The 24,489-nt window shown below is 37.0% G+C and overlaps 1 protein-coding gene across 1 annotated transcript in view; it reads left to right on the forward strand.

Moving 5' to 3' along the window:
* Positions 1 to 24,489, forward strand: part of LOC136876338 (NACHT and WD repeat domain-containing protein 2) — a 355,527-nt gene that overhangs the window by 164,935 nt on the left and 166,103 nt on the right. The window contains exon 3 of the mRNA XM_068228264.1: positions 9,321 to 9,463. Coding sequence (XP_068084365.1) covers positions 9,321 to 9,463 — 143 coding nt within the window. The remainder of the gene's footprint in view (positions 1 to 9,320; positions 9,464 to 24,489) is intronic.

Below are 24,489 nucleotides of genomic sequence, written 5' to 3' on the forward strand. Positions count from 1 at the left end.
TTTATTTATTTATTTATTTATTTATTTATTTATTTATTTATTTATTTATTTATTTATATCCTGCGAAATCTTATCAATTCCAGCTGCTTTTCTAGTTTTCAAGTTTTTTATCTTATTGTAAATGTCATTGTTATCATATTAATTTTAATACTTCTTTAGCATTAGTCTCCTTCTCTATCTGGACAGTATCCTTGTAGCAATCTTTACACATTGCTCACTAAATACTTATGCCTTTTGAAGATCCTCACATACACACTCCCCTTGTTCATTAATTATTCCTGGAATGTCCTTCTTGGAACCTGTTTCTGCCTTAAAGTACCTATACATACCCTTCCATTTTTCACTAAAATTTGTATGACCCTAATTATGCTTGCCATCATGTAATCCTTAGCTGCCTTCTTTGGTAGATTCAATTTCCTAGTAAGTTCCTTCAATTTCTCCTTACTTCCACAACCATTTCTAACTATTTCTTTCCAATATGCACCTCCTTCTTAATCTCTTTCTCTTTACCATTCCTTACCACCTTTAAAGGTACAGACCTGTTTTCACATTCCTCAACAATTGCTTTAAACCCATCCCAGAGTCTGTTTACATTTTTATTTATCGTTTTCCACCAATCATAGCTACTTTTTAAAAACTGCCTCATGCCTGCTTTATCAGCCATATGGTACTGCCTAACAGTCCTAATTTTAAGACTTTCCTTTCTGTCACATTTATTTTTAACTATGACGAAAACAGCTTCATGATCACTAAAACCATCTATTGCTTTGGTTTCTCTATAGAGCTCATCTGGTTTTATCAGCACCACATTCAGGATATTTTCCCCTCTAGTTGGTTCCATCACTTTTGACTCAGCTGTCCTTCCCATATTAGCTTACTTACCATTTGATTGTTGGTTCTTGGGAGAAGTTCTTCCCTTCCTTCTATCAAAAATTTGTCAAATTAAATCTTCCGAAAAGTGAGAATCACAAACTTCTTCTTCTATTCGTTATGGTTTGGGTAAGGAGGAAGTCTTCGTTATCGCATCTTCGCTGACTACTGGGTTCTCAGAACTGGTATCTTCTTTTCTTCTTTTTCCACTGTTTTTCCCACGTCTGTGGGGTGGCGGGTGCGAACTGTATCGCACATGTGAACCAACTGGCGATTAAAAGACTATTCTGTGCCACATTTCCTAATTTGCCTAAGTATTTGTCTAGTACTGTAAATAAAAGGAAATCCCCAAAAAAGGAAAATTGTCTGATAATCTTCTGGCAAAGACATCCCCCAAATGTTCGAAATTTCTTCATTCTGTCACTCTCCACGACCTTGGCAAGAAAATATGTACCCCTACTACCCCTCCTCACAGCAATGCAATGTCTGCACTACTTACCATAACACTATACAAATCCGTTAGCCGCGACGAACGGCATTTTGTGCGTATTTCCGACAATAATTGAAGAAAATAAAGAAAATAATTAGCGGATAAGACAACAAGGCATTTACAAGTAGCTTTTCTTAAATAATTCCTACTTCCAGCTGGCTAAAGTGAAATAAAAATGTAATGTTTACTCCACAAAGTGGGTGAGGGGCGACTGTCCCTCCTCGCCCCAACCCCTAATCGCTGCTACTGTTTGTAAACACACCAAACATACAGGAAGGGAAATTTAATAACTTATTAATTTATACACTTGTAGACATTCCACTCGATAAGAGAGTTGCTTGTATGAAACAAAAACTAATACTATTCGGCGAAATACGTTTGTAGAAGGCATACATCTGTTTGGAGCTTCAGCTGCATTCCATCTAGGTTGTCCTGATTAAAATAATGTCTGTATATTCGTCGTTGCTGAACACACTAGCCATTGCCTATATGCAGACAGCAAATATTGTGCGGCTGTACCATACACCAGCCTAGAATTACGCGGTGGATAACGAAGTTTACGAATGCAAGGGGTGCATTAGACTGGTAGCGCTGAGTAACATGCTGCGAGCGATAGGCCGCTTCTTAACTCTTTATATTCTGACGTAACCTGCCCACTGCCAGTAGTACCCCTGTGAAAATCAGTTGGTAGATATCCCATTCGTCACTTGTGCGTGCGGGGCATTCATAAGTAGAAAGTACAGCGTTCGGGAGCCACCTGGTTTATATACAGTAGGTACTGTATATTTACAATTTACAATTTAAGCATCTGTTTGCATGAGTCATTTATTCATCCGATAGGGCCTATATCATCACTGATGTGGAAATTATCAATCACTTTAGGAATCCGAGTCCTCAAGATCATAATTAGAGGCTGTGTCATTAACGTACGTATTTTCTGAGAGATGATCTTCCTCCCAATAATAATTATCAATTTCCTGTACGTGCATTACACACTTTCTCCAAAGTTCAGGTGTCATGGAATGCAAAATTTCCTCACATAGATCTCTGATTACATTTTCATGGTTCCATTTTATTGTGCATTTACCATATTACAACTTGCTATTTTATTTTTCACGTAAGCCCGAACGAGTTCTATGGCATTTAACTCGCAATGCGCGACAGGTAACCACACCATTTCAACATCTTGGCGCAATTATTTCGTAATTTGGTAAAATCTCTTTTGCGGAATTCCAAAATAATGGTTAGCGTGATCAATCAGGGCGGCAGAGAAATATTCCTTTACTCTTTCCAGGAAATATCAGTCTTCAGCTACGTCATCGTTGGGCTTTTTGTTCTCGGGTCAAGCATTATATGGTAAGGTGCCTGATCAATCACAATAGCCGACTTCGGTGGGCGTTTCATTAAAGTCTTGCGAAACCATTCCTCAAAATGCCGAGAGTTTATCTCCTTGTGATAGTCTCCAGTCTCTTTCTTTCCTACAAAGCAGAGTTCTTGCCCCTCCCAAAAAGCCGTCTTCACTACCTGTAAATGACCACGACAGTAGTCGTAGTTTGAGGAATTACTATTCAACGCTTCTATTACGTTTTCTTGTCAGGCATATTTAACCTGTGATTTTGACCGCACCCAAGTCTCATGTGTAATACACTTTATACCCACTTTCTCTGAGTCGTCATATTTTTCTTTAAAATGCATGCCGTAAAGCAGAAACATACGCTGATTCTATAAGGACAGTCTTGTGGTTTACTATTTTAAACCTAAAACCTATACCTTGAATTAGTTGACGAAGCATTTTTACATGACATAATTGGGGAGTCCGGCATATTTTTTCAAGTTTTTCAATTTTTTAATAGTTGGAAACAGTTTCGCCAGAAAGGGTGAATAGACCTGCGAATTACTCCAGTAGTGAATTGATCCAATTGAATACCTGGCCGCCTGCTCGATATCCTCTTCCTCTCAGACGGGGTCGAGCACACGAATTTTTCGCATTTTCCGCTTTAACTTTCTGCACTGATCGGAGCGAAATACCAAGATAATCTGCCACTCATTGGTACACAGGATATCGGTTTTCACGTTGCCTTTCTCCCTCTAGCGTGAAAAAGCAAATTGCTCTTGCAATCATACGTATTTCACCTTCCGTAAAACATTACTTGGGAGGCACTTTTAACTCTGTCTTAACTGAGCAATACAGCCAGTGATACTGAAAGCCCAGATGAATGCAAATAACTACACCACAAATAAGTTTGGAAATACCATGATTCACCTGCTTATCATCTTATCGTGAAAGCAAATACAGTACAGACAATACGCGACACAAAGCGAGATATCAAAGGACAGCTATTAGAGCTCTCTCTAGTGGATTGACCTGAGAACTACTGATTCTGTCATAAGAGCACGTATTTGTATTTATGTGTGAAGTTTTTGGTGTTATTTATGCGTTTTCAGTGAGGTGACATAATTAAATAGTACCGTGTCATTCCTTGATATCTCCTCTCTACATGAGGGGAAAGGTACGTGCTGTGTTTGGCTGCAGTAACTATGAAGTAGAAAAGAATGCGCGATCTTTCTTCCGTTTCCCTAGTGACAATAAAATGTAAGTAATATTGTGTGTTGCATATATATTCTTCCAGTGACAAAGAGATTTTTATACAACTTCATAATCTTCTGACCTGCCTGACCCATATTTAACTGGCTTAAAATGTAATACGCACATTTTATTGTATAGTGCAGCAGTTAACCTGCAATACCGATGTGTTGTTGTAGGTGTGATCTGTGGGTTTGATTTTATTCAGGAAAATACATATGCATATGAGTGTGGCTGGTTATGTTCCAAGTTACCACATTTGGAATTCCGTAATGCATTGTCAAGCACTGAAGAAAATATGGGTGATTTAAGAAATAAACATATTTTGTTGAAACAATATGATGCAAATTAGCTTTACGCTAATGTAATGGCATTATGGCAAGTATTTCTTATAGGGGAAGTTTGAATGTTTTTGAGGCTAAATTTATAATTTTCTTTCTGTTAGTAGGCTTCAAGTTAAAAGGAAAATTGTCCAGCTCTTAAATGTAAATTCATTGAATCATGTGTGTAAGGAATGTGCCGATATTTTTGTTGACAAGTGTTTTAATATGATGATACAATGCTTTTAAATGAGGAAAAGAGAAAAATCTAGCCGTGAACGTTCAGGTAGGAATTCTAAAGCTGTAATGCATAAATGAAAGATCAAGCCATTTCACATCTTGATTATAGGCTATGTCCAATTTCAGTCTTTAAATAATAACCTGTTAAATAATTCTTCATTCATTTATCCCGAATTGCTTTAGCAACTTTGAAGTTAATATCTTAGTAACACTTTCTTTCTAGACGTAATTTATTTATCCATTTCCGTATATACATTTCCATTGATATTTGAATTTAGCGCGAATTTTCAGGTCAAGCCACTAAGAGCGCCACTTGTGACTTGTTTCCCATTTTAACAAGGCTAAATCCGGAAATGTCGCGTATTGTCTCTACTGTATTTGGTGAAAGTGAGCTCACGCAATGGCGTTTGTCCGCTTACTGGACAACCTTTTGCTCAAGCTGCATGATACACCTGAGTGCATATCGCTCGCTCACTTTCAAATAAAAATTGGTATAAAATACAAAAATCATTGTACATTTTCGGTATACAACGATTTGAAACAAGAAACTTCAGACCTTTCTGATGAACTCAGTCTCGATTTTGGAATACCACCCAGTATCAAACGAACAGCCTTTTACCAAAACAATAACTTTTTTGCCAAAGTATGTAAAGTAATTAAACTTCAGAAATGTATTCATAATAGTGCGTTCCATAACCCACCTAAATTTTATGAAAATCGGACAGTGCGTTTTCATGTAATGGTACTACAAAGTTGTTGTTTATAAAAACAGGGCAAGAAAATAGGTACTTTTTGCATTCCGCCTATTATAACTTTCACAAGAAACATAAAAATATGCAAATACCACCACAGAACTCAGAATAAAACAATCCATATGATGGTGTGATTATATTGTAGATTGGTGTTTAAACTCGACCGCACATACTTTCTGCGCCGGCAGTAGTGTCAGGCCGATGAACAAAACCAAAATGAGCCTGGGTTGCTCCAGTGACCCCAGAAATAATTAAAATAAGCAGGAAAAGGTATTCAATAAAAAAAGGAATTCTGTTAGTCTAAAGAAACCAGTTATAAATTATAGTCTAGTGCAGAGGTTCTCAAACTACAGTAGTATGGGATTGTACCCATCACTCGTGGCTAAAAGTTCAATGTACTCCCATGAAAACAGCCTTAAATGATAGGTTTAAAAATATGAATTCCTAGCTAATTACTGAGGCATTATTAATTGATTATAAACCATTATTTTAAATACACATCGTAAATAAGACAAGATTGTGAAAAATACATTTTTATAACATATCACAAAGTTTGTCTGTATCAAATATAAGACAATGATAATAAAGCAACACAGGATACCCTGTTTATATGAAAGTTTTAACCTCAATATCAAATCAATAAGGATGAAAAATTTTCGACCTTAATTCTTGAATTCAGACATTGCAAACAATGAAAATTTCAATGGGATGGGAGTGCTTGCATGGCGTGACACAGTTTTCTAATGTGTTGTAATCCAGGTGAAACCTTCAAGGGAAGCGTGGCTCCATATAGACTATACATAATTAGCCTCTTTTTATTTCCATATTTCAATTTTTCTTCGCTTTTTCCCTGAAAGCTGCTAGTGTACCCCACTAAAAGTCTCAGGGGTAGGTTTCAGAACCACTTATCTAGTGTAATATATTCCTATTCATTTTATATACCATATTTGACTTTTAGCCTAATATATATGTTATTTGTCTACCTACTTGGCTGAATGGTCCACGTCAAGGCCTTCAGTTCGGGGGGGGTACTGGGTTCAATTCCCATCTGGACCAGGGACCTTAACTTTGTGAGGTTAATTCCTCTGACTTGGGGACTGGGTGTTTGTGTTTGACTGACACAATACACTCCTCTTTACATACACATACACTCTCTCTCACTAACCAGCATTTCTGTGGCGAGTGAATGCACCTCTCCGTATAGGGTCAGCGTCAGAAAGGGCATTCGGCTATAAAATATAGTCAAATCCACTTACACAGCACAGTTCACACCCACAACCCCGCAGTGTGTGTACCAGGGGCAGCTTTTCAGGTGAAGTAGGTGAAGTGCCACTTCACCACTTATTTTTACCATAATGAATTACTTAAATTTATTTTTCTTATGACATTTGTTGGTTTTACGGAAAGAAAATGTTTTTTTGTACGGCGTTTGGAGCACCTCATCACCTGATGAGAACCAAGGGAACTCACGAAAGTGCCGGCTGTCGGTCACAGTACGGCGCGTGAGACTGAGTGAAGACGAGAGATTCCGCAGCTGCCTCTACCTCTCAAGTGTTCCCTCCTAGCGCTTGGCCTTGGCGGTTGCCATGACAACCGTGACGTAACCCGCGTACTTTCCACATAGCGGAATGTGCTAGTGAAGTTGTCGGAAGAGCGGAATGTTTCGTCTTCCCTGCGTCATCCTGTGTGAAGTACGAGTACTTATGCATCGTGGTTCATTCGTAGTGTTGTGCTGTTTTATTTAAATATGTATCCTATATATGACATAGTGTGCATTTTATTATAAACACCATTTTCACGTTGGAGAAACGAAGATCAGAATGAAGTTCTACATTTTGATCGCCCTACTAAATCACTGCAAATTTGTGCTACAAAAGAAGTGAAACATTCCAGTAAATCTTACAATCTTAGTTTCAAACGATCATGGTTTAAGGAATTTTCATGGTTGTGCTCCTCTCCAGCTCCACAGAAGTTGTTTTGTTGGGCCTGCTTGCCTTTTATCAATAAAAATAACGTTTGGAATAAAGAAGGATTTTCAGCCCTTTTGAACATAACACGTTCTTTACATAAGCACTCAGACTCTGCAGAACATAAAATACGGCAGCTAGATTTCAAGACATTGGAAACAAAACAAAATACGATCTCTAATGTCCTGAAGGAAAATGCCAGACTGTATATTGTAATTGTACAGTTCAGTGAAAATGTCCATTTAAATAGGCTTTTCCTTCAGTTGGTAATTGATGCAGTGCTCTATTTAAGTAAGCAAGAACTAGCTTTTCGTGGTCATGACGAAACATTAAATTCAATAAATCGTGGTCAAGTGCTGGACCCTCCGCCAGTCACAGGTACGAGTACAAAACAACCAAAAACAACACATAGTTCCTAAATCTTGTCCTCCTCTATGGTGTAGTGGTTAGTGTGATTATCTGCCATCCCGGAGGCCCGGGTTCGATTCCCGGCTCTGCCACGTAATTTGAAAAGTGGAACGGGGTCCACTCAGCCTTGGGAGATCAACTGAGTAGAGGTGGGCTCGATTCCCACCTCAGCCATCCTGGAAGTGGTTTTCCGTGGTTTCCCACTTCTCCTACAGGCAAATGCCGAGATGGTACCCAACTTAAGTACACGGCCGCTTCCTTCCCTCTTCCTTGTCTATCCCTTTCAATCTTCCCATCCCCCACCAAGGCCCCTGTTCAGCATAGCAGGTGAGGCCGCATGGGCGAGGTACTGGTCATCCTCCCCCGACCCAGAGTCTGAAGCTCCAGGACACTGTCCTTGAGGCTGTAGAGGTGGAATCCCTCGCTGAGTCCGAGGGAAAAACTAACCCTGGAGGGTAAGCAGATTAAGAAAGAAAGAAGTTTCTAAATCTGTCACTCAAAAGCGAACGGGTAATAGCTCTTCACCGTACTTTACAGCCACGAGCCACCACTGGTGTGTAGCCGTGTCCAAATGAGCAATATAACTTATTGATGAGAGAAAACATGAGTGTTCAAACAATATAAAATAGCAATCATTACTTTGATTTAAAGGACATTTTGAACATAATTTCCATGCTGTTTTGGTTTAGTGAGCAGTGTTTCATTTGCTTCGGTCCAATATGTACTATGCCGTATGTAATCAAAACATTTTGTATGATATAATTCTACATGTAAGCGCTAACAATGTGTATCAGCTTTGAATTATTTTACTATAATATTATCAATATAATGAGAATGTAATGTACATTCCTTTTTTGTTGTGATTTTGAGAGGGTTGATATCATACAGAATGTGGAGACAATATCCATAATTTTTTAAAGTTTTCTCTGCCTCTCATTCACCTTGGATTGAATAAATGCAAAACTGCTTGGAACATATTTTTCATTAAATTACAAATATCCACAAATTCCCCATACTTGATTTTATCACAGTCTGTTCAGTAGGAGCTGTGAAATAGCATTTTTCACCTTGAGAATATCACCTCTCGGCCAGAGAGAAGGGATTCGTGAGGTCAGCAACTTCCCTCATGTACCACCATTATGACACCCAGGTTCACTGTTGGTCTTTTGCTAACAATAGAGCTTGTGTATAATTACTGGATTCTTTGGATCACATATTGGAAATGTTTTCATTAAAGTCAGTCAGTCATATTCTTGCTTAAATATATGTAGCTATTTCCTCATTTCCCTCTCATATGTATTATTTATGTCTTTGCATTTAAAGATGAGTCAACATCTTCTGAGTCTATATTTTGGTCAGAGTAGGAGCCATGGAGGTTTTATTCGTAAGAGATGAATGCACAATATTCTTCTGGATAGGCTTTGCTAATGTGAATCTTAACTCCTTTGTACTGTTTACCACAATACTGATAAAGAATTTTCTAGTCTTTATAACTGTCACAAGTAATTTTTCATATTGACTCTCATATGTAAAAGATAACTTGAGATGAAATGAAAGATCTCGGAATTAACTATGGTCAACAAGAGTGCAGCAAGATCATAATCATCATCATCTGCTTTCAAGTTTCACTTAAATCTTCCCAAGATTTCTTTGAAAATGGGTTCAAATATAAGTACATTTCTGTTCCAGGTCACCAAGCTATCAGGTGACAGGCAAGAAGCAACAGGCAGCTCAGGGAAACCACAATGTTTCACAGCAACATTCTGGTGTCATCTTGGAAGCATCTACTGTGGCTGCCACAGTACAACGTGGCAAGCAAGGTACTGGAGAAGGTAATTATCTTGTTCTTAGAGTAAATATTTCCCTGACATGGCAACAACTGTGCAACCAAGAAGACAATATGTGGGGACTTGTAATGGATAGAAGAAATTGAACCAGATCAATTAGGCAAAATCCTACTGATTTTATTTTGTTGCCAATAATATGTGTAGGAATTCTGACTTAAATTACTGTAATTTTACCAGCTAAATGAACTGAATCGGGTAAGTTGGCCTTGCAGTTAAGGGCGCGCAGCTGTGAGCTTGCATCCAGGAGATAGCGGATTTGAACCCTACTGTCGGTAGCCCTGAAGATGGTTTTCTGTGGTTTTTACACCAGGAAATGTACCTTAATTGAGGACAAGGACACTTCCTTCCCACTCCTAGGCCTTTCCTATCCCATCATCGCCATAAGATCTATCTGTGCCGGTGCGACGTAAAGCAAATTGTAAAAATAAAGAAAAAAAGAGAAAAAGAAACCGGACACCTAAACATGTATGCTGTATTTATCACTCTGCTGGGCTGGTAAAAATCAGTATCAGTCAATCACCACTGATGTGCATTCAGGGCAGTCGGCCAGGTGGTAGATTGTCTAATATAATCAAAAAGAATTCTTTCCCATAGTTTACATGCAACACACATCAAGCTGAATGGCCTGTATTTATTGGCTTCATGTTTATCACCGTTGCTTTTCTAGTTTTCAACTTCTGTATCTTAATGTAAACTCTTTATTATAATAGGTAAATTTCAGTACTTCGTTAGTATTAGTCACTTCCTCCACCTGGACATTATCCCTATATCCAACTATCTGTACATACTGCTGACTGAATACTTCTTCCATCCGTAAATCTGCTAACACATTCACTCCTATATCTGACCATGGTTTAATTAGGTTTCATGTGTGTAGAATACTGTCTGACCTTAGTCAGATTTGAATTGCGCTAACTTTGTACGTTCAAGTGTACGTTAGATGACATAGTATATCAGTTTGCCAGTAGATAGCGGGCAGATGAACATTTTGCTACAGCTTGGGGTAATTTTCTGCATTGTGGGATGCGTGATGTAAATAAACATGTGCCTCCTGAGGTCTCTGGTATCAGGCGAGTTGGCCGTGTGGTTAGGGGCATGCAGCTGTGAGCTTGCATCTGGGAGATAGTGCGTTAAAACCCCACTGTCTGCAGCCCTGAAGATGGTTTTCCATGGTTTCCATTTTCACACAAGGCAAATGCTGGGGTTGTACCTTAATTAAGGCCATGACTGCTTCCTTCTCATTCTAGGCCTTTCCTAACCCATCGTCGCCATAAGACCTATCTGTGTCGCTGCGACGTAAAAAAAATAAAAATAAAAAGAAGTCTCTGAAGAGTGCAGGTAGAATTCAAGTGGCACTGAGTGATGAAGTGAATGGTCGTGGTAAGTAAAAAATTGTACTAGATCATCTTGTGAAGGTGTGTACAAATTTTCAGATTTTTACAGTTTAGGAGTGATGCAAAATGAAATCCATGTCTTACATGTTACCTAGTGAGTTAGGGTGGCATCTAAAAATTGCTGGACTACAAGATTAAATATCCGTACATCCACAACCACTCCTAACTCTCTTTCTTTCTAACCTGCATCTCCTTTTTAGTCTCTCTCTTTCTCTGCTATAACATACTGGGTCTACCATTCCTTACCACAGTTAAAGGTACATACCTGTTACCACCTTCCTCAACAATTGCTTTAAATCTGTACCATAAGTTGTTTACATTTCTATTTATTATTTGCCACTGAACTTAATTTTTTTTTAACTCCCTCAAGCTTGTCTTAGCTTGTCTTGGTGGCTATATTTCTAGAAAATAGAACTCAGAGAATTAGAGTAGGCGAAGCTTTATCTGACCCTGTAATAATTAAGAGGGGAATTCCTCAAGGCAGTATTACTGGACCTTTATGTTTTCTTATATATATCAATGATATGTGTAAAGAAGTGGAATCAGAGATAAGGCTGTTTGCAGATGATGTTATTCTGAACAGAGTAATAAATAAGTTACATGACTGTGAGCGACTGCAGGGTGACCTCGATAGTGTTGTGATGGATGGTGGACAATGGTATGATGATAAACGGGGTTAAAAGTCAGGTTGTGAGTTTCACAAATAGGAAAAGTCCTCTCAGTTTTAATTACTGCGTTGATGGGGTGAAAGTTCTTTTTGAGGATCATTGTAAGTACCTAGGTGTTAATATAAGAAAAGACCTTCATTGGGGTAATCACATAAATGTGATAGTTAATAAAGGGTACAGATCTCTGCACATGGTTATGAGGGTATTTAGGAGTTGTAGTAAGGATGTAAAGGAGAGGGCATTGAAGTCTCCGGTAAGACCCCAACTAGAGTATGGTTCCAGTGTATGGGACCCTCACCAGGATTACTTGATTCAAGAACTGGAAAAAATCCAAAGAAAAGCAGCTCGATTTGTTCTGAGTAATTTCCGACAAAAGAGTAGCGTTACAAAAATGTTGTAAAGTTTGGGCTGGGAAGATTTGGGAGAAAGGAGACGAGCTGCTCGATTAAATGGTATGTTCCAAGCTGTCAGAGGAGAGATGGCATGGGAGGACATCAGTAGACGAATAAGTTTGAGTGGTGTCTTTAAAAGTAGGAAAGATCACAATATGAAGATAAAGTTGGAATTCAAGAGGACAAATTGGGGCAAATATTTGTTTATAGGAAGGGGAGTTAGGGATTGGAATAACTTACCAAGGGAAATGTTCAATAATTTTCCAATTTCTTTGGGATCATTTAAGAAAAGGCTAGGAAAACAACAGATAGGGAATCTGCCACCTGGGCCTAAATGTAGATCAGTAGAGATTGATATAAAGTATATGGTACTGTCTAATAGTCCTACTTTTACAACCTCATTTCTTTCACATTTAACTATTACAAAAACAGCCTTGTGATCACATATACCACCTATCAGTTTGGTTTCTCTGTAGAGGTCATCTTGTTTTATCAGCACCACTATTTGTTTCAATCAATTTCTGATACAGCTGTGTTTCCCAGATTAACTTATTCACCATTTGTTGGCCATGCTTACCATCATATGATATAAACTAGCAAGATACCTGTGCTTCTCTATGGTATTACACTGAAATTTATAATTGAATGCTTATTGTTTTATATATAATCCACAGAAATTCATGATCTGACTCTTTTTCTGAGAGAATCCACCAAAAATTCACGATCTGACTCATTTTCTAATAGATTACGGCAAGTTTCCTCCCATTTTTCAATCTTTCTTTCCAGTAAACAATTTCGTACTTCCCAGGCTACGTCCAGGTATTCCACCCAGTCAGTTGGGTCCCTAAATCTTTGCCATCTTTTCCTATAAGCATTTTTAATATGGATTTAATCCTTCAGGAGATAGGGCGTGGTGTCGTCTTGGGTGCCTTGGCGGTACTGCACCTGCGGCCGGACTGCATTCTTAGTCATTACCCGTCCAGGACCCATTTCCGGCACAGTTCGCACATTTGACGACGGTCCAGAACATTATTATTATTATTGTTGTTATTATTATCGATGTTCTGAACCCCACAGCAAGATGCAAGACCGCTACTTGGCGGTAAATTACATCTGCACCCATTGCCATTGTTGACAATGTGACCAGCACCATTGTCGCGCATAGGCACGTGTGTGGGATTTCTGGCAATACGAATGACATACTTCCGTGCATTATTGACATTATAGAGGTGAACAATTGGACGGTCAATCTCATTCCTATCATTTATTTCAAATTTGTGTAAATTTTTATTTATATGCCAGGATAATCTACTGTAATCTAAGAACATTCTCCGAAGGAAAAGATGGCTCTTGAAAACGAACCCAGGAAAGATTAAAAATCGTCCGTTCATGATCAGAATAAGTACATCGAAAATCTACAGCCTGTTTCCAGTCATTCGACAGGGTTAGGAATGGATTGAATAAAGCCCCCATCTAGCGGCGACAATTCAAATTGTGCCGGCTGCCGAAGCCTGTCGCACTCTTCTGGGGCAATGATTAATGAATGACAAATGAAATGAAATTATATTAGACAGTGTTGCTGGAATGAATAATGACAGGGAAAACCGGAGTATCCGGATAAAAACCTGTCCCACCTCCGTTTTGTCCAGCGTGAATGTTACATGGAGTGATGGGATTTGAACCACGGAACCCAGCTGTGAGAGGCCGGCACGCTGCCGCCTGAGCAACAGAGGATCATTATAAGTACATTCAATTGGTCTCACCTCCTTTTACACCCCACCGCCGTTAAGTATATTTACCACCCCTTCCCCTCCCCAAAAAATTAAAAGAAGGCGTGTTTCTTTATGTTTAAAGAAGATTCCAAACTCCAATGTTCACATCTATTACCTTCAGTTTTGAGATATAAGTATCCCCATAAAAATAATTCACATTTTTCACTTCCTATCACACTCCTCCCCCCCTTCCCTAAGTGAATTTTCTGGCAAAAATACTTGTTTCTTTAATAGTAAAGGATCTTCTAAATACCAATTATCATGACTCTAACTTCTTCAGTTTTTGATTTATGTGTCCTCATGAAAGGAATTCAACTCCTTTTTGCTCATGCCCGCAAGATGACCCCCTCCCCCCCAAAAAAACGTGTTTTTCTTTGTTTTTAAAGGAGATCCAAATACCAATTTTCATGTCTGTAACAACTTCAGTTTTTAATAGATGTACAATTAAGTCCATTAATTTTTCAATTCTTTCAACTCCCCCACCCCCCTTCATTGGAGTTTCCGAAAATATGTGTTTCTTTACTTTTTTGCAGATTCCAAATATCAAATTTCACGTCTGTAACATCTTCATTTTTGAGATATCGTTAGCCTAATTAAAAGAATTCAACACCATTTTCAGTCACTTTTACCCCCCACTCCACCCAAGTGGTATTTACGAAAAATAAAAGTACACATTTCCTTGTTTTTAATAGAGTTAAAAAGTACCATTTTTCACTTCTGTTAACATGTTAAGTTTTTTGAGATATACTGTAGAAATTCTCATTTTAAATTTAACCCCCTTTTTAGTTCCCCTCAAGTGGAGTTTCAAGAAACAAATAACCTATGTTTCTTTACATTTACAGGAGATTCCAAATACCAATTTTTACGTCTCTAACATTTTACGTTTCTCAGATATTCTGTAGATATAGTCTTTCAAAATATTCACCCCAATTTCTCACTCCTGCTTATCCGCCATTAATTGGATTTTCCAAAACCAAAGAATACATGTTTATTTTTAAAGGCCCCACTGTCGGCAGCCCTGAAAATGGTTTTCTGTGGTTTCCCATTTTCACACCAGGCAAATGCTGGGGCTGTACCTTAATTAAGGCCACGGCTGCTTCCTTCCCACTCCTAGCCCTTTCCTGTCCCATCATCGCCGTAAGACCTATCTGTGTCGGTGTGACGTAAAACAACTAGCAAAAAAAAATTTTAAAGGTGATCCCATATACAAATTTCCAGTTCTGTATTACCTTCAGTTTCTGAGATATATGTTTCCTCATTAAAGGCATTCAACCTATTATTCACCCTTTTACGCACCTCCTATTGGAATTTACAGAAAATTAAAAAAATACGTGTTCCTTTATTTTTAAAGGAGATTCCAAATATCAATTTTTACATAAGCAAACTTTTAAAGTTTTGAGATATAGATACTCATTTTAAAAATCCAACCCCTTTTCACTCCCCACTATTTGGATCTTAAAACAAAACAAAAATTTCTTTATTTTTAAAGGAGATCCCAAATACCAATTTTCAGGTCTGTAATATCTTCCGTTTCTGAGATGTAAGTATCCTCATTAAAGGCACACTGACCCGGTTGGGATTTTCCAGAAACAAAAAAATACATATTTATTTGTTTTTAAAGGAGATTCTAAATACAAATTTTTTCATCTGTAAACTTTTACAGTTTCGAGATATAGATACACTCATTTTAAAAATTTGCATTTTGAGGGTTACAACATGCTTCAATATCCCCCCCATGTAGACCTAGTTCATAAAATTTCATATAGTCACATTTTAAACCAATTAGTGACTTCATGATAGTTGGCAACACTGAATTTAGCAGCTGCCCAAGTTCAGTAAAACCTGCCCAACATACACTTATATTGAGCAAACAGGTCTATTCAATTTACAGTAGTATGGACTTTATTACATAAACAAATAACAAAATAATACATGTATGAATATTATTCTACTCTTAAGAGTGTTAATGTGGAGAAAAAGAATATTCCATTTGACTGAACACAATTTATAGGCTAGTATAACAGAAAAGTTCAACAGATAGGAAATCTGCCACCTGGGTGACTGCCCTAAACGCAGATCAGTAGTGATTGATTGATTGATTGATTGATTGATTGATTGATTGATTGATTGATTGATTGATTGATTGATTGATTGATTGATTGATTGATTGATTGATTGATTGATTGATTGATTGATTGATTGATTGATTGATTGATTGATTGATTGATTGATTGATTGATTGATTGATTGATTGATTGATTGATTGATTGATTGATTGATTGATTGATTGATTGATTGATTGATTGATTGATTGATTGATTGATTGATTGATTGATTGATTGATTGATTGATTGATTGATTGATTGATTGATTGATTGATTGATTGATTGATTGATTGATTTGCATCTGAAAATATTGTAATGACAATGTTGTCAAACAAGTACTGACAAGCGGAACATATCATTAAGAACGATGATTCTTTGATAGAAATTCACACAATGTTGTACCTTAGATAATTGAACCTTGCAGGCCAGAGATCTAAACTGAAATATTTCATATGATTTTTCTGGGCATCATGCAATGATTGTAAGATATTTTCATTTTTTCTGGTGATTTTCCTAAAGAGTAATTCAGTAAATTGATCAAAGTGGTGTTAATCCTGTTCTTATTATGGTTGACTCCCTTGGTAGCTTGTGCTGTCTTTTTCAAGTTTGGTGATATCAAATCTGGGGATCTTCATATTCTTCACTAGCATAGCATTGATCTCCTAGCAGCCTCAGGTTCATTTTTATGAGGGTCAAAGTCTATGGAAAATATTTTGATATAGTGCAACATAATCTGAACTGAGGGTATGTTCATTTCTGAGCACTTCAAAGTTAAGTCCGAATGTCCCAGGTAACGTTGAGCAGGAAGCACAGATTACCCTCTGTAGAGATGAGCTCTCCTCGGGAAGACCAGTATGGAGACCACTGGTCAATAGGAAATTCTGGATTTGAGCCATCTCTTAACGGCAGCAAAAGCGAAGAATATGATTCGGTACGGTGGAGCTGGTGGAGGAGGCAACCCATTCCTCGGGGGGTAGTACAGATGGAACCCACTGCCTTGTGGGATCAGGAGGGATCCTCAAAGGCTAAGAGAGTAAACCCCGAAAGAAAATCCTCAATTGCGTTAGGCCTAGCAAGCCAGTAAAAGAGCTTATTTGTAGTTACTTTCAAAATACATAAGAGCCTCAGAACGCATTTATCAACTAAATTAAGAAGCCAGCATGAGCAGACTCATGTCAGGGATGATGGCTTATGGCCTGATGATAGACAGGGTCTTGCAAAAATCCTGGAGGAGACTAACACGAATTGGAACCATCAACTTACTCAGTCTCACAGGAAAATGTGAAGAACTAGTGGACCTCATGGAAAGGAAGAAATTGATATTGGGGCTGAGTGAAACGAAATGGAGAGGGAAAGGAATGAATAAATTAAGAAAACAGTGTACATTGTATTGGCATGGAAATGACAAAGAGATAAGGAATGATGTTGGTTTCATCATGAGTAAAGATCTAGGAGGAGTTTCTGACATTCAGTATGTTTTTTTTTTTTTGCTAGGGGCTTTACGTCGCACCGACACAGATAGGTCTTACGGCGACGATGGGATAGGAAAGGCCTAGGAGTTGGAAGGAAGCGGCCGTGGCCTTAATTAAGGTACAGCCCCAGCATTTGCCTGGTGTGAAAATGGGAAACCACGGAAAACCATCTTCAGGGCTGCCGATAGTGGGATTCGAACCTACTATCTCCCGGATGCAAGCTCACAGCCGCGCGCCTCTACGCGCACGGCCAACTCGCCCGGTCATTCAGTATGTTAGTGAGAGAATAATAAAGGTGACTGTGCATTTAGGGAAAGAAAAACTAACTTTGGTACAGGTGTATGTACCTAAAATGGGATGTTGTCAAGTGGATAAGAACCAGTTTCTTGCCAATTTGGAAAAAGTTATTAGTAAAGAGAGAGTAATCATTATAGGAGATCTGAATGCACAGATTGAGACAGAACAGGATATGAGAAAGTAATGGGACCTCATGGATATAGTGGATGAAATATAGGTGAACATCTCCCTGACTTCTGTATGAGGAATGGGTTGGTGATGAAGAATAGTTGGTTCAAGAAGAGACAAGAGCTATAAGATAACACAATACAGTTGGGATGGACTACAAAAGACTGTAATTGATTATATCATCTCAGATGAAGAAAGGAGCAGAATGGTAACAGATGTCCGAGTAATACCCAGTGAGAGCCTTGACAGTGACCACCGTCTATTAGTAGCGGACCTGAGAAACTTCTATGTGCCGAAAGTACAGGACAGGAAAATGCCAAAAATCAAAGCATGGGAACTCCAGAAAACAGATAAGAGAACTGAGTATCAGAACTGGATAAAAACCCTATTACCAAGAGATGAAAGGAAAAATGGAGAGGCAGAATGGACAAGACTAAGGAACACATTGGTTAAGGAAGTAACTCAAGTTTGTGGAAAGACAAGTATGAAAACAAGGGAGAAGGAAACACCTTGGTGGAATGAAAGAGTGAGAGCAGCTCTTGCGGAAAGAAAGGAATCACGAGAAAAATAAACTGGATCTTACTGGAGACGAGGCAAAATCAGAAACCTTGAACAATTATACCGAAACAAGAAACTGTATATTAACAGTTACACCTGCCAATTAATATCCATTTTTCCGAAAAAGTTTCTAACACTGTTAATCTTGGCGTCAGACATATGGTTCTTCTTCTCTACTTGCCTCAGAGGTAGAACAATGTTCTTAACACTACTGTATTTAGTTTTTAGAATGTTGTGCTGGATTCCTGTGCCATCTGCATAGAACTTTTCAACAGTAACAAAATTGTGTTGTTCATGATTGAAACTGATTACTTTGGCATCAGAAATATTAAAACCCTCATCATTTTTCTGGAAAGGTTTTGAAGACTCCTTCCATGTTTGCACAATCACTTTGTGAGTGAAGTGTACCTACAGATGATAAAAATTTCATCATACTCTTTTGGATGAAGTACTTGGTTTTGTTCCTCAGTTGCCTTTCTACTAAACCGAAGACTCTGTCAGCTGGCAAGTACGAGTGTCCTCTCATGGGAAATATCTGCTTGAAGTCTATACCAGCTTTTGCACAGAATTTAATGAGCATAAACAACATTGCATAGTTCTTGTTCTGTCCAGTGCAACTGTCACAAAATATGCATATGGAACTCACAGTTTTGCTAAGAGGTGCTTTGAAACATTCTACGAACACATGATTGAGGAAATGCCACACACAAGAAATAATCTCGTTTGATCCTCGCCCATGTTCTGACTCCAACCAGCGGTAGAAATGAATGTTTTCCTTATTGAGTACTCCATTTGCATCATGTATCACAACAGCAAATATGTAATACCACATTTGATGAGAATAGTAAGGTTATCCAATTTCAGTTTTAGGAAGTGGTTGGGTTTACATTAAGTCGAATATGATGGTTACACTCCCAGCTGACCGAAGGTTCAGCTCCTTACAGAAAACGCTATTCCTTCTTTTGTGAACTACTGTAAATATTTCACAATCCATTCTCTTTTCTCCTCCTGGCTATTTGCTAGTCTTCTTTCAGTTTTTAATCTTGCACATTCATTACAAATATCAGTCCTAGAACCAAATCCTAGATTGAACCAATGAGTTAAAACGTGCCAGTACATACCATATTTACAATCAGTCAAATTTTTCTTGTAAAGTTCCCACATTTTTTTTAATGCATAGGTGGGAAGGTAAATATATCCTTCTAGGAGCATTGTTTCTACCATAATGTTTCTCTTTACATTTAAACAGTTTTATATTTTCTACAATTCTGCTTTTTCTTTCAATTTGGGTCTGGCTCAGCCTAGATCCTCCTCTTTTTTTTTTTTTCTCCTATTTCTTCATCTAGTTTAGTAATCTGCTGAGATGCTAGTTCAATCTTCCTGCAGTTCACTGAAAATATACTCATAAAGGAAGTTTTACATTGTATCTTTCTATATATATATATATATATATTTATTTAAGTGTAATATTATAAGTTTTCAACTTGTGAAAATGTTAATATTTATAATGTTTATATGATTGCCAGTTTTCCAATGCCTTTGTTCAGCTGATGATGATGCCAAATAGCATCAAAACTAGTCCTGAATAAACATAATATGTTATTATTACATCTACACCAAACTGTATAGTATTGAATACAACTTTTTTTTTAAAGCTTTATAATCTCAGTTCAATATGGATAAAAAATGAAGTTTATTACTTTAAATATCTGAATAGGACCATATATTTCCCGAACAAAGAATGTTGTGCTGTAAGTTTTAACTCTGAGCTGCATCATTATTTGCCTGTCGTCTTTTGACAGTATTGACAGAAACATGTCTCTAAATAAATTTAGTTTGATCTGGAGCAGTAGTCGGTTTCCAGTACTTCTCGTGAAAGGTGTGCATTTCATCCTGGGTCAGTGTACCTGCTTTACAAAAGGAATTGTCTAAGTGATGACATGCTATACTACAGCCTTTATTTTTGGCTTTCCACTTTGTATTCTTACAAATATTCTTTTTCCACTCAGCAGGATCAACCCCTCCCTCTTTCTTCTAAAATGTACTGCTGGTGTCTCACTGCAGAAGCCCCAGTTATTATCATCACTAAATTCAGTCTGTCCACCTGATATCATTTTAGAAGTACTACCTACAGACTCCTGAAACGTATCATGTATAACATCAGTAAAATCTGCTTGTTTACGTAAAATGAAGACGAAATCATTAAAATTACGAACCACTTACAATGCTGCAAGTGCAGTATTACTGACAAGGAACAAAACAAGTTAAGAAAAATAGTATTTACAGTGCTGCCAAATGAATCTATAGGGTCTATATTTTCCCTCAACCAGAGCTCTGCCTGATCCTGTACAACTATGTATTTATCAAAAACACCTGAAAAGTTAATAGCTGTGAAGATCTGATACAGTACTTTCTGACATAAAACTCATGTCATCATCATGAATTCAAATGGGATAAAGTACTTTATGTCACAAAACTGGATATAGTATTCTTTATGTAATGGAACAAAATTAAATTTTATGCTATTAATTTCAGTAGGATATAGAACTTTCTGGTCCAAACCAATATCGAAATCTGAATCAGTTAACTGCTTATTACAGGAAGATAACACAACAATAATAATGTTGGAAAGTGGATATAGTACCTTTTGGAAAGAAGCCTCTCAATTGATTCTTTTTTTAAAACTCATTATTAATTTGTTTTTACTGAACTATGATTCTGACCTACATAGGACTGCATTTGCTGTAATTTCTGTAGATGTAGAGTCAGGATTATTACTGGTAACAATTATGTTTTTATCATCAGCACATACAACTTCAGTTTCTACTTGAATATTAAGCAGATCATCATTTACATTGATTAAGAAAAGAATATGCCCCAAAATACTACCCCATGGAACATTAAGTCCAATTTTTTTGCCAATCACTCAGCAGAATGTACCACCTAGTTGGACTGGCTAGAGCACCCTTATATTCAAAGCAAAGAAAGCTAAATAATTACCAATATCTTCACTTATGAAAATAATAACGGAAAAATAAGTGGCTTCTTCATGACAGGAGGTTCAATGAACCATTGAACCTAACAAGAAGCTGTGCTTGGAATATTGTACTGATCAGCATGTAGTTCATGTTACTAAAAATTATCTTTCCTGATGTGATAATGTGTTTATACTTGTATATGTTAGTACTGTTATAAATATTTATGTTAACTTTAGATTTATACCATGTTTTTTCTGAAATGTTCCAGGCTTTTCACTAGAATTTTACAAAATGTCCCTTATTTTAGTAACATCATTATGGGAACCTTAATATACAGTAATATCAGTGGAGTAATGGTAACAAGATAGAATTCTACTTCCATCTTTAATAACAGGGTCACACAAGATAAGAAAGTGTACAGAAAAACTAAAGTTGATGAATTTTGGACTTGCCTTAAATCACAATTCAGTTATTGGATAAGTGAAGGGAGTAATGTGGATACACTTTGGGCTAAATTTAAAGGAATCATTTGTGAAGGAGAGAAGAGATTTTTACCTGTTAAGAAGGGTAAAATGACCTCAGACCCTGTTTATTATACAAGGGAAATAAGAAAATTAAAAAAGAAAATGTAGAATAATAAACAGGAAAATCAAAGAGGGTAGGGAGAGTAGAGAAACTAGAAAACAGCTAATGAGGGAACTGAATAGAGTGAAAAAGGAAGCAAAAGAGAATTATATGAATGGCATACTTCAAGAGGGTAATGACCACAAAGGGAAATGGGAAAAGCCGTATTCATATATCAGGAATCAAAAAGGAAAAGGAATCCAAATTCCTACAATGGTGGGAGAAGGGGGTGAACACTATTTAACAGACACTGAGAAAGCAAACCTATTTAGTAGGGAATTCAGAGATTCAGTAGAAGATTGTCAGGAGTTGGAAACCGAAACAGAAGATAGAGAGGGAGAGACACGTAGGGAAACAAGAAGCTTCTCATTCACAAATGAAGATATTTTCAGAGAAATCCAACTGCTTCAACAAGGAAAAGCAACAGGAAGTGATCAAATTACTGGGGAGGTGTTAAAGACAATGGGGCGGTACATAGTGCCTTATTTAAAATTTCTCTTTGACTATGTCATAAATAATAGTATAATACCAAAGGAATGGAAGGAATCTATAATAATAGCAATTTATAAAGGAAAGGGCGATAAAAGGAAACCAGAGAACTACAGACCAATCAGCCTGACCATTATAGTTTGTAAAATACTGGAGAGTTTAGTATCAAAGTACATCAGAGGGATATGTGATGATAAAAATTGGTTTGTGAGGAGCCAGTATGGATTTAGAAAGAAATTTTCTTGTGAGGCACAACTGGTGGGATTTCAGCAGGACATATCAGATCAATTGGATACAGGAGGCCAGTTAGTTTGCATAGCCATAGATCTTTCCAAAGCCTTTGATAGAGTGGAACATGGAAAATTATTAAAGAAATTGGAGGGAATAGGATTGGACGTATAGGTTACACGTTGGATAAAAACCTTTCTAAATTCAAGGGTTCAGAAAGTCAAAGTAGGAAATAATGTATCACAGGAAGAGAAAGTTTGGAAGGGAATTGAACAGGGTAGTATAATCGGTCCATTACTTTTCTTAATATACATAAATGATTTAGGGAATAACATAACATCAAAAATTAGATTGTATGCAGATGACATAATTGTTTATAAGAAATAAATAACATTCAGGATTGTTCAGAATTACAAAGGGACCTTGAGATTATCCAGCAATGGGTTGAAGAAAATAATATGAATGTTAATGGAGGCAAATCAACTGTTACAACATTTACAAACAGGAGTTTTAAAACTGAATTTGAATATACTCTGGATGAGGTAGTTATCCCAAAAGATGGCAAGTGCAAATACTTAGATGTGAGATTTGAAAGCAATTTGCACTGGAAGGGTCATGTGGATGGCATTGTTGGGAAAGCATACAGATCGTTGCATGTTATAATGAGGCTACTTAAAGGATGCAACAAAGAATTAAAAGAGAAAAGTTACTTAAGTATGGTTCGTCCATTATTGGAATATGCAAACAGTGTTTGGGATCCTTACCAAGAATACCTAATAAAAGAAATAGATAGTGTGCAGTGGAAAGCAGCAAGATTTGTAACAGGGGATTTCAGGAGAAAGAGTAGTGTATCAGAAATGTTAAAGGAACTTGGGTGGGAAACTTTTAAGTAAGAGAAGGGAGAAAACTAGACTTACAGGATTATATACAGCCTATACAGGAGAAGAAGCATGGGGAGATATCCGTGAGAGGCTTCAGTTGGAAAATAATTTAGTGCTTGGACTGACCACAAATATAAAATTAGAAGGAATTTTAGCAGAAGTGATTGGGGTAAATTTTCATTCATTGGGAAGGGTGTGAGGGAGTGGAACAGTTTACCAGGGGTAGTGTTTGATCCTTTTCCAAAATCTGTACAGATATTCAAGAAGAGAATAAACAGCAACAAAGAAAATAAATGAAATGTTAGAGGGTATCATTTGAAGTAATTCCACATACCGGTACTGTATATCAGTTGACTATATTTGTAAGTAGTACAGGAGATATTATAAGTAGAATTTTGTAAACAATATAAATTTATTAAGGATGAGCTGTGTGTTTAATGGAAAAAATTGTTAGCATAAATTGTATAATATTGTATTTTTGGAAAATTTTCTTCTCTTGTTAATTTAATATTTAGTGCTTGACAATAATGTATTTTAGTGTACCATTTGCCACTGAGGTAGACACCTCATTTGCAAATAAAGAGATTTTGATTTGATTTAATTAAACAATACACAATACAGTAGTTTAATAAACCAAAATTGGAGTGAAACTATTTTAAGAGATTAATCTTCCTATAGTGAACCTGTTAGATTTGCAATAAGCTACTCAAATGATGTAAGTAATTTTGTAGGCTATTATTTAATTAACTCCTTATTATGATTAGTTAAGAATGGAGCCATACTTTCCAGTATTGACGTAGTAAAATGTAACATAAAAACTTTCCAGTCTGTCAAACACACAGTTATTTCAATTTCAATATAAAATATAACACTATAAATGTCCCTAAAGCTAAAAGTTTATAGAGTCATAATTTATATTGAAACTGTTATGTGTTTGCTAGTTGCTTTATGTCGCACCGACACAGATAGGTCTTATGGCGACGAT

This window comes from Anabrus simplex, chromosome 6 (assembly GCF_040414725.1).
Source record: "Anabrus simplex isolate iqAnaSimp1 chromosome 6, ASM4041472v1, whole genome shotgun sequence".
Lineage (NCBI taxonomy): Eukaryota > Metazoa > Arthropoda > Insecta > Orthoptera > Tettigoniidae > Anabrus > Anabrus simplex.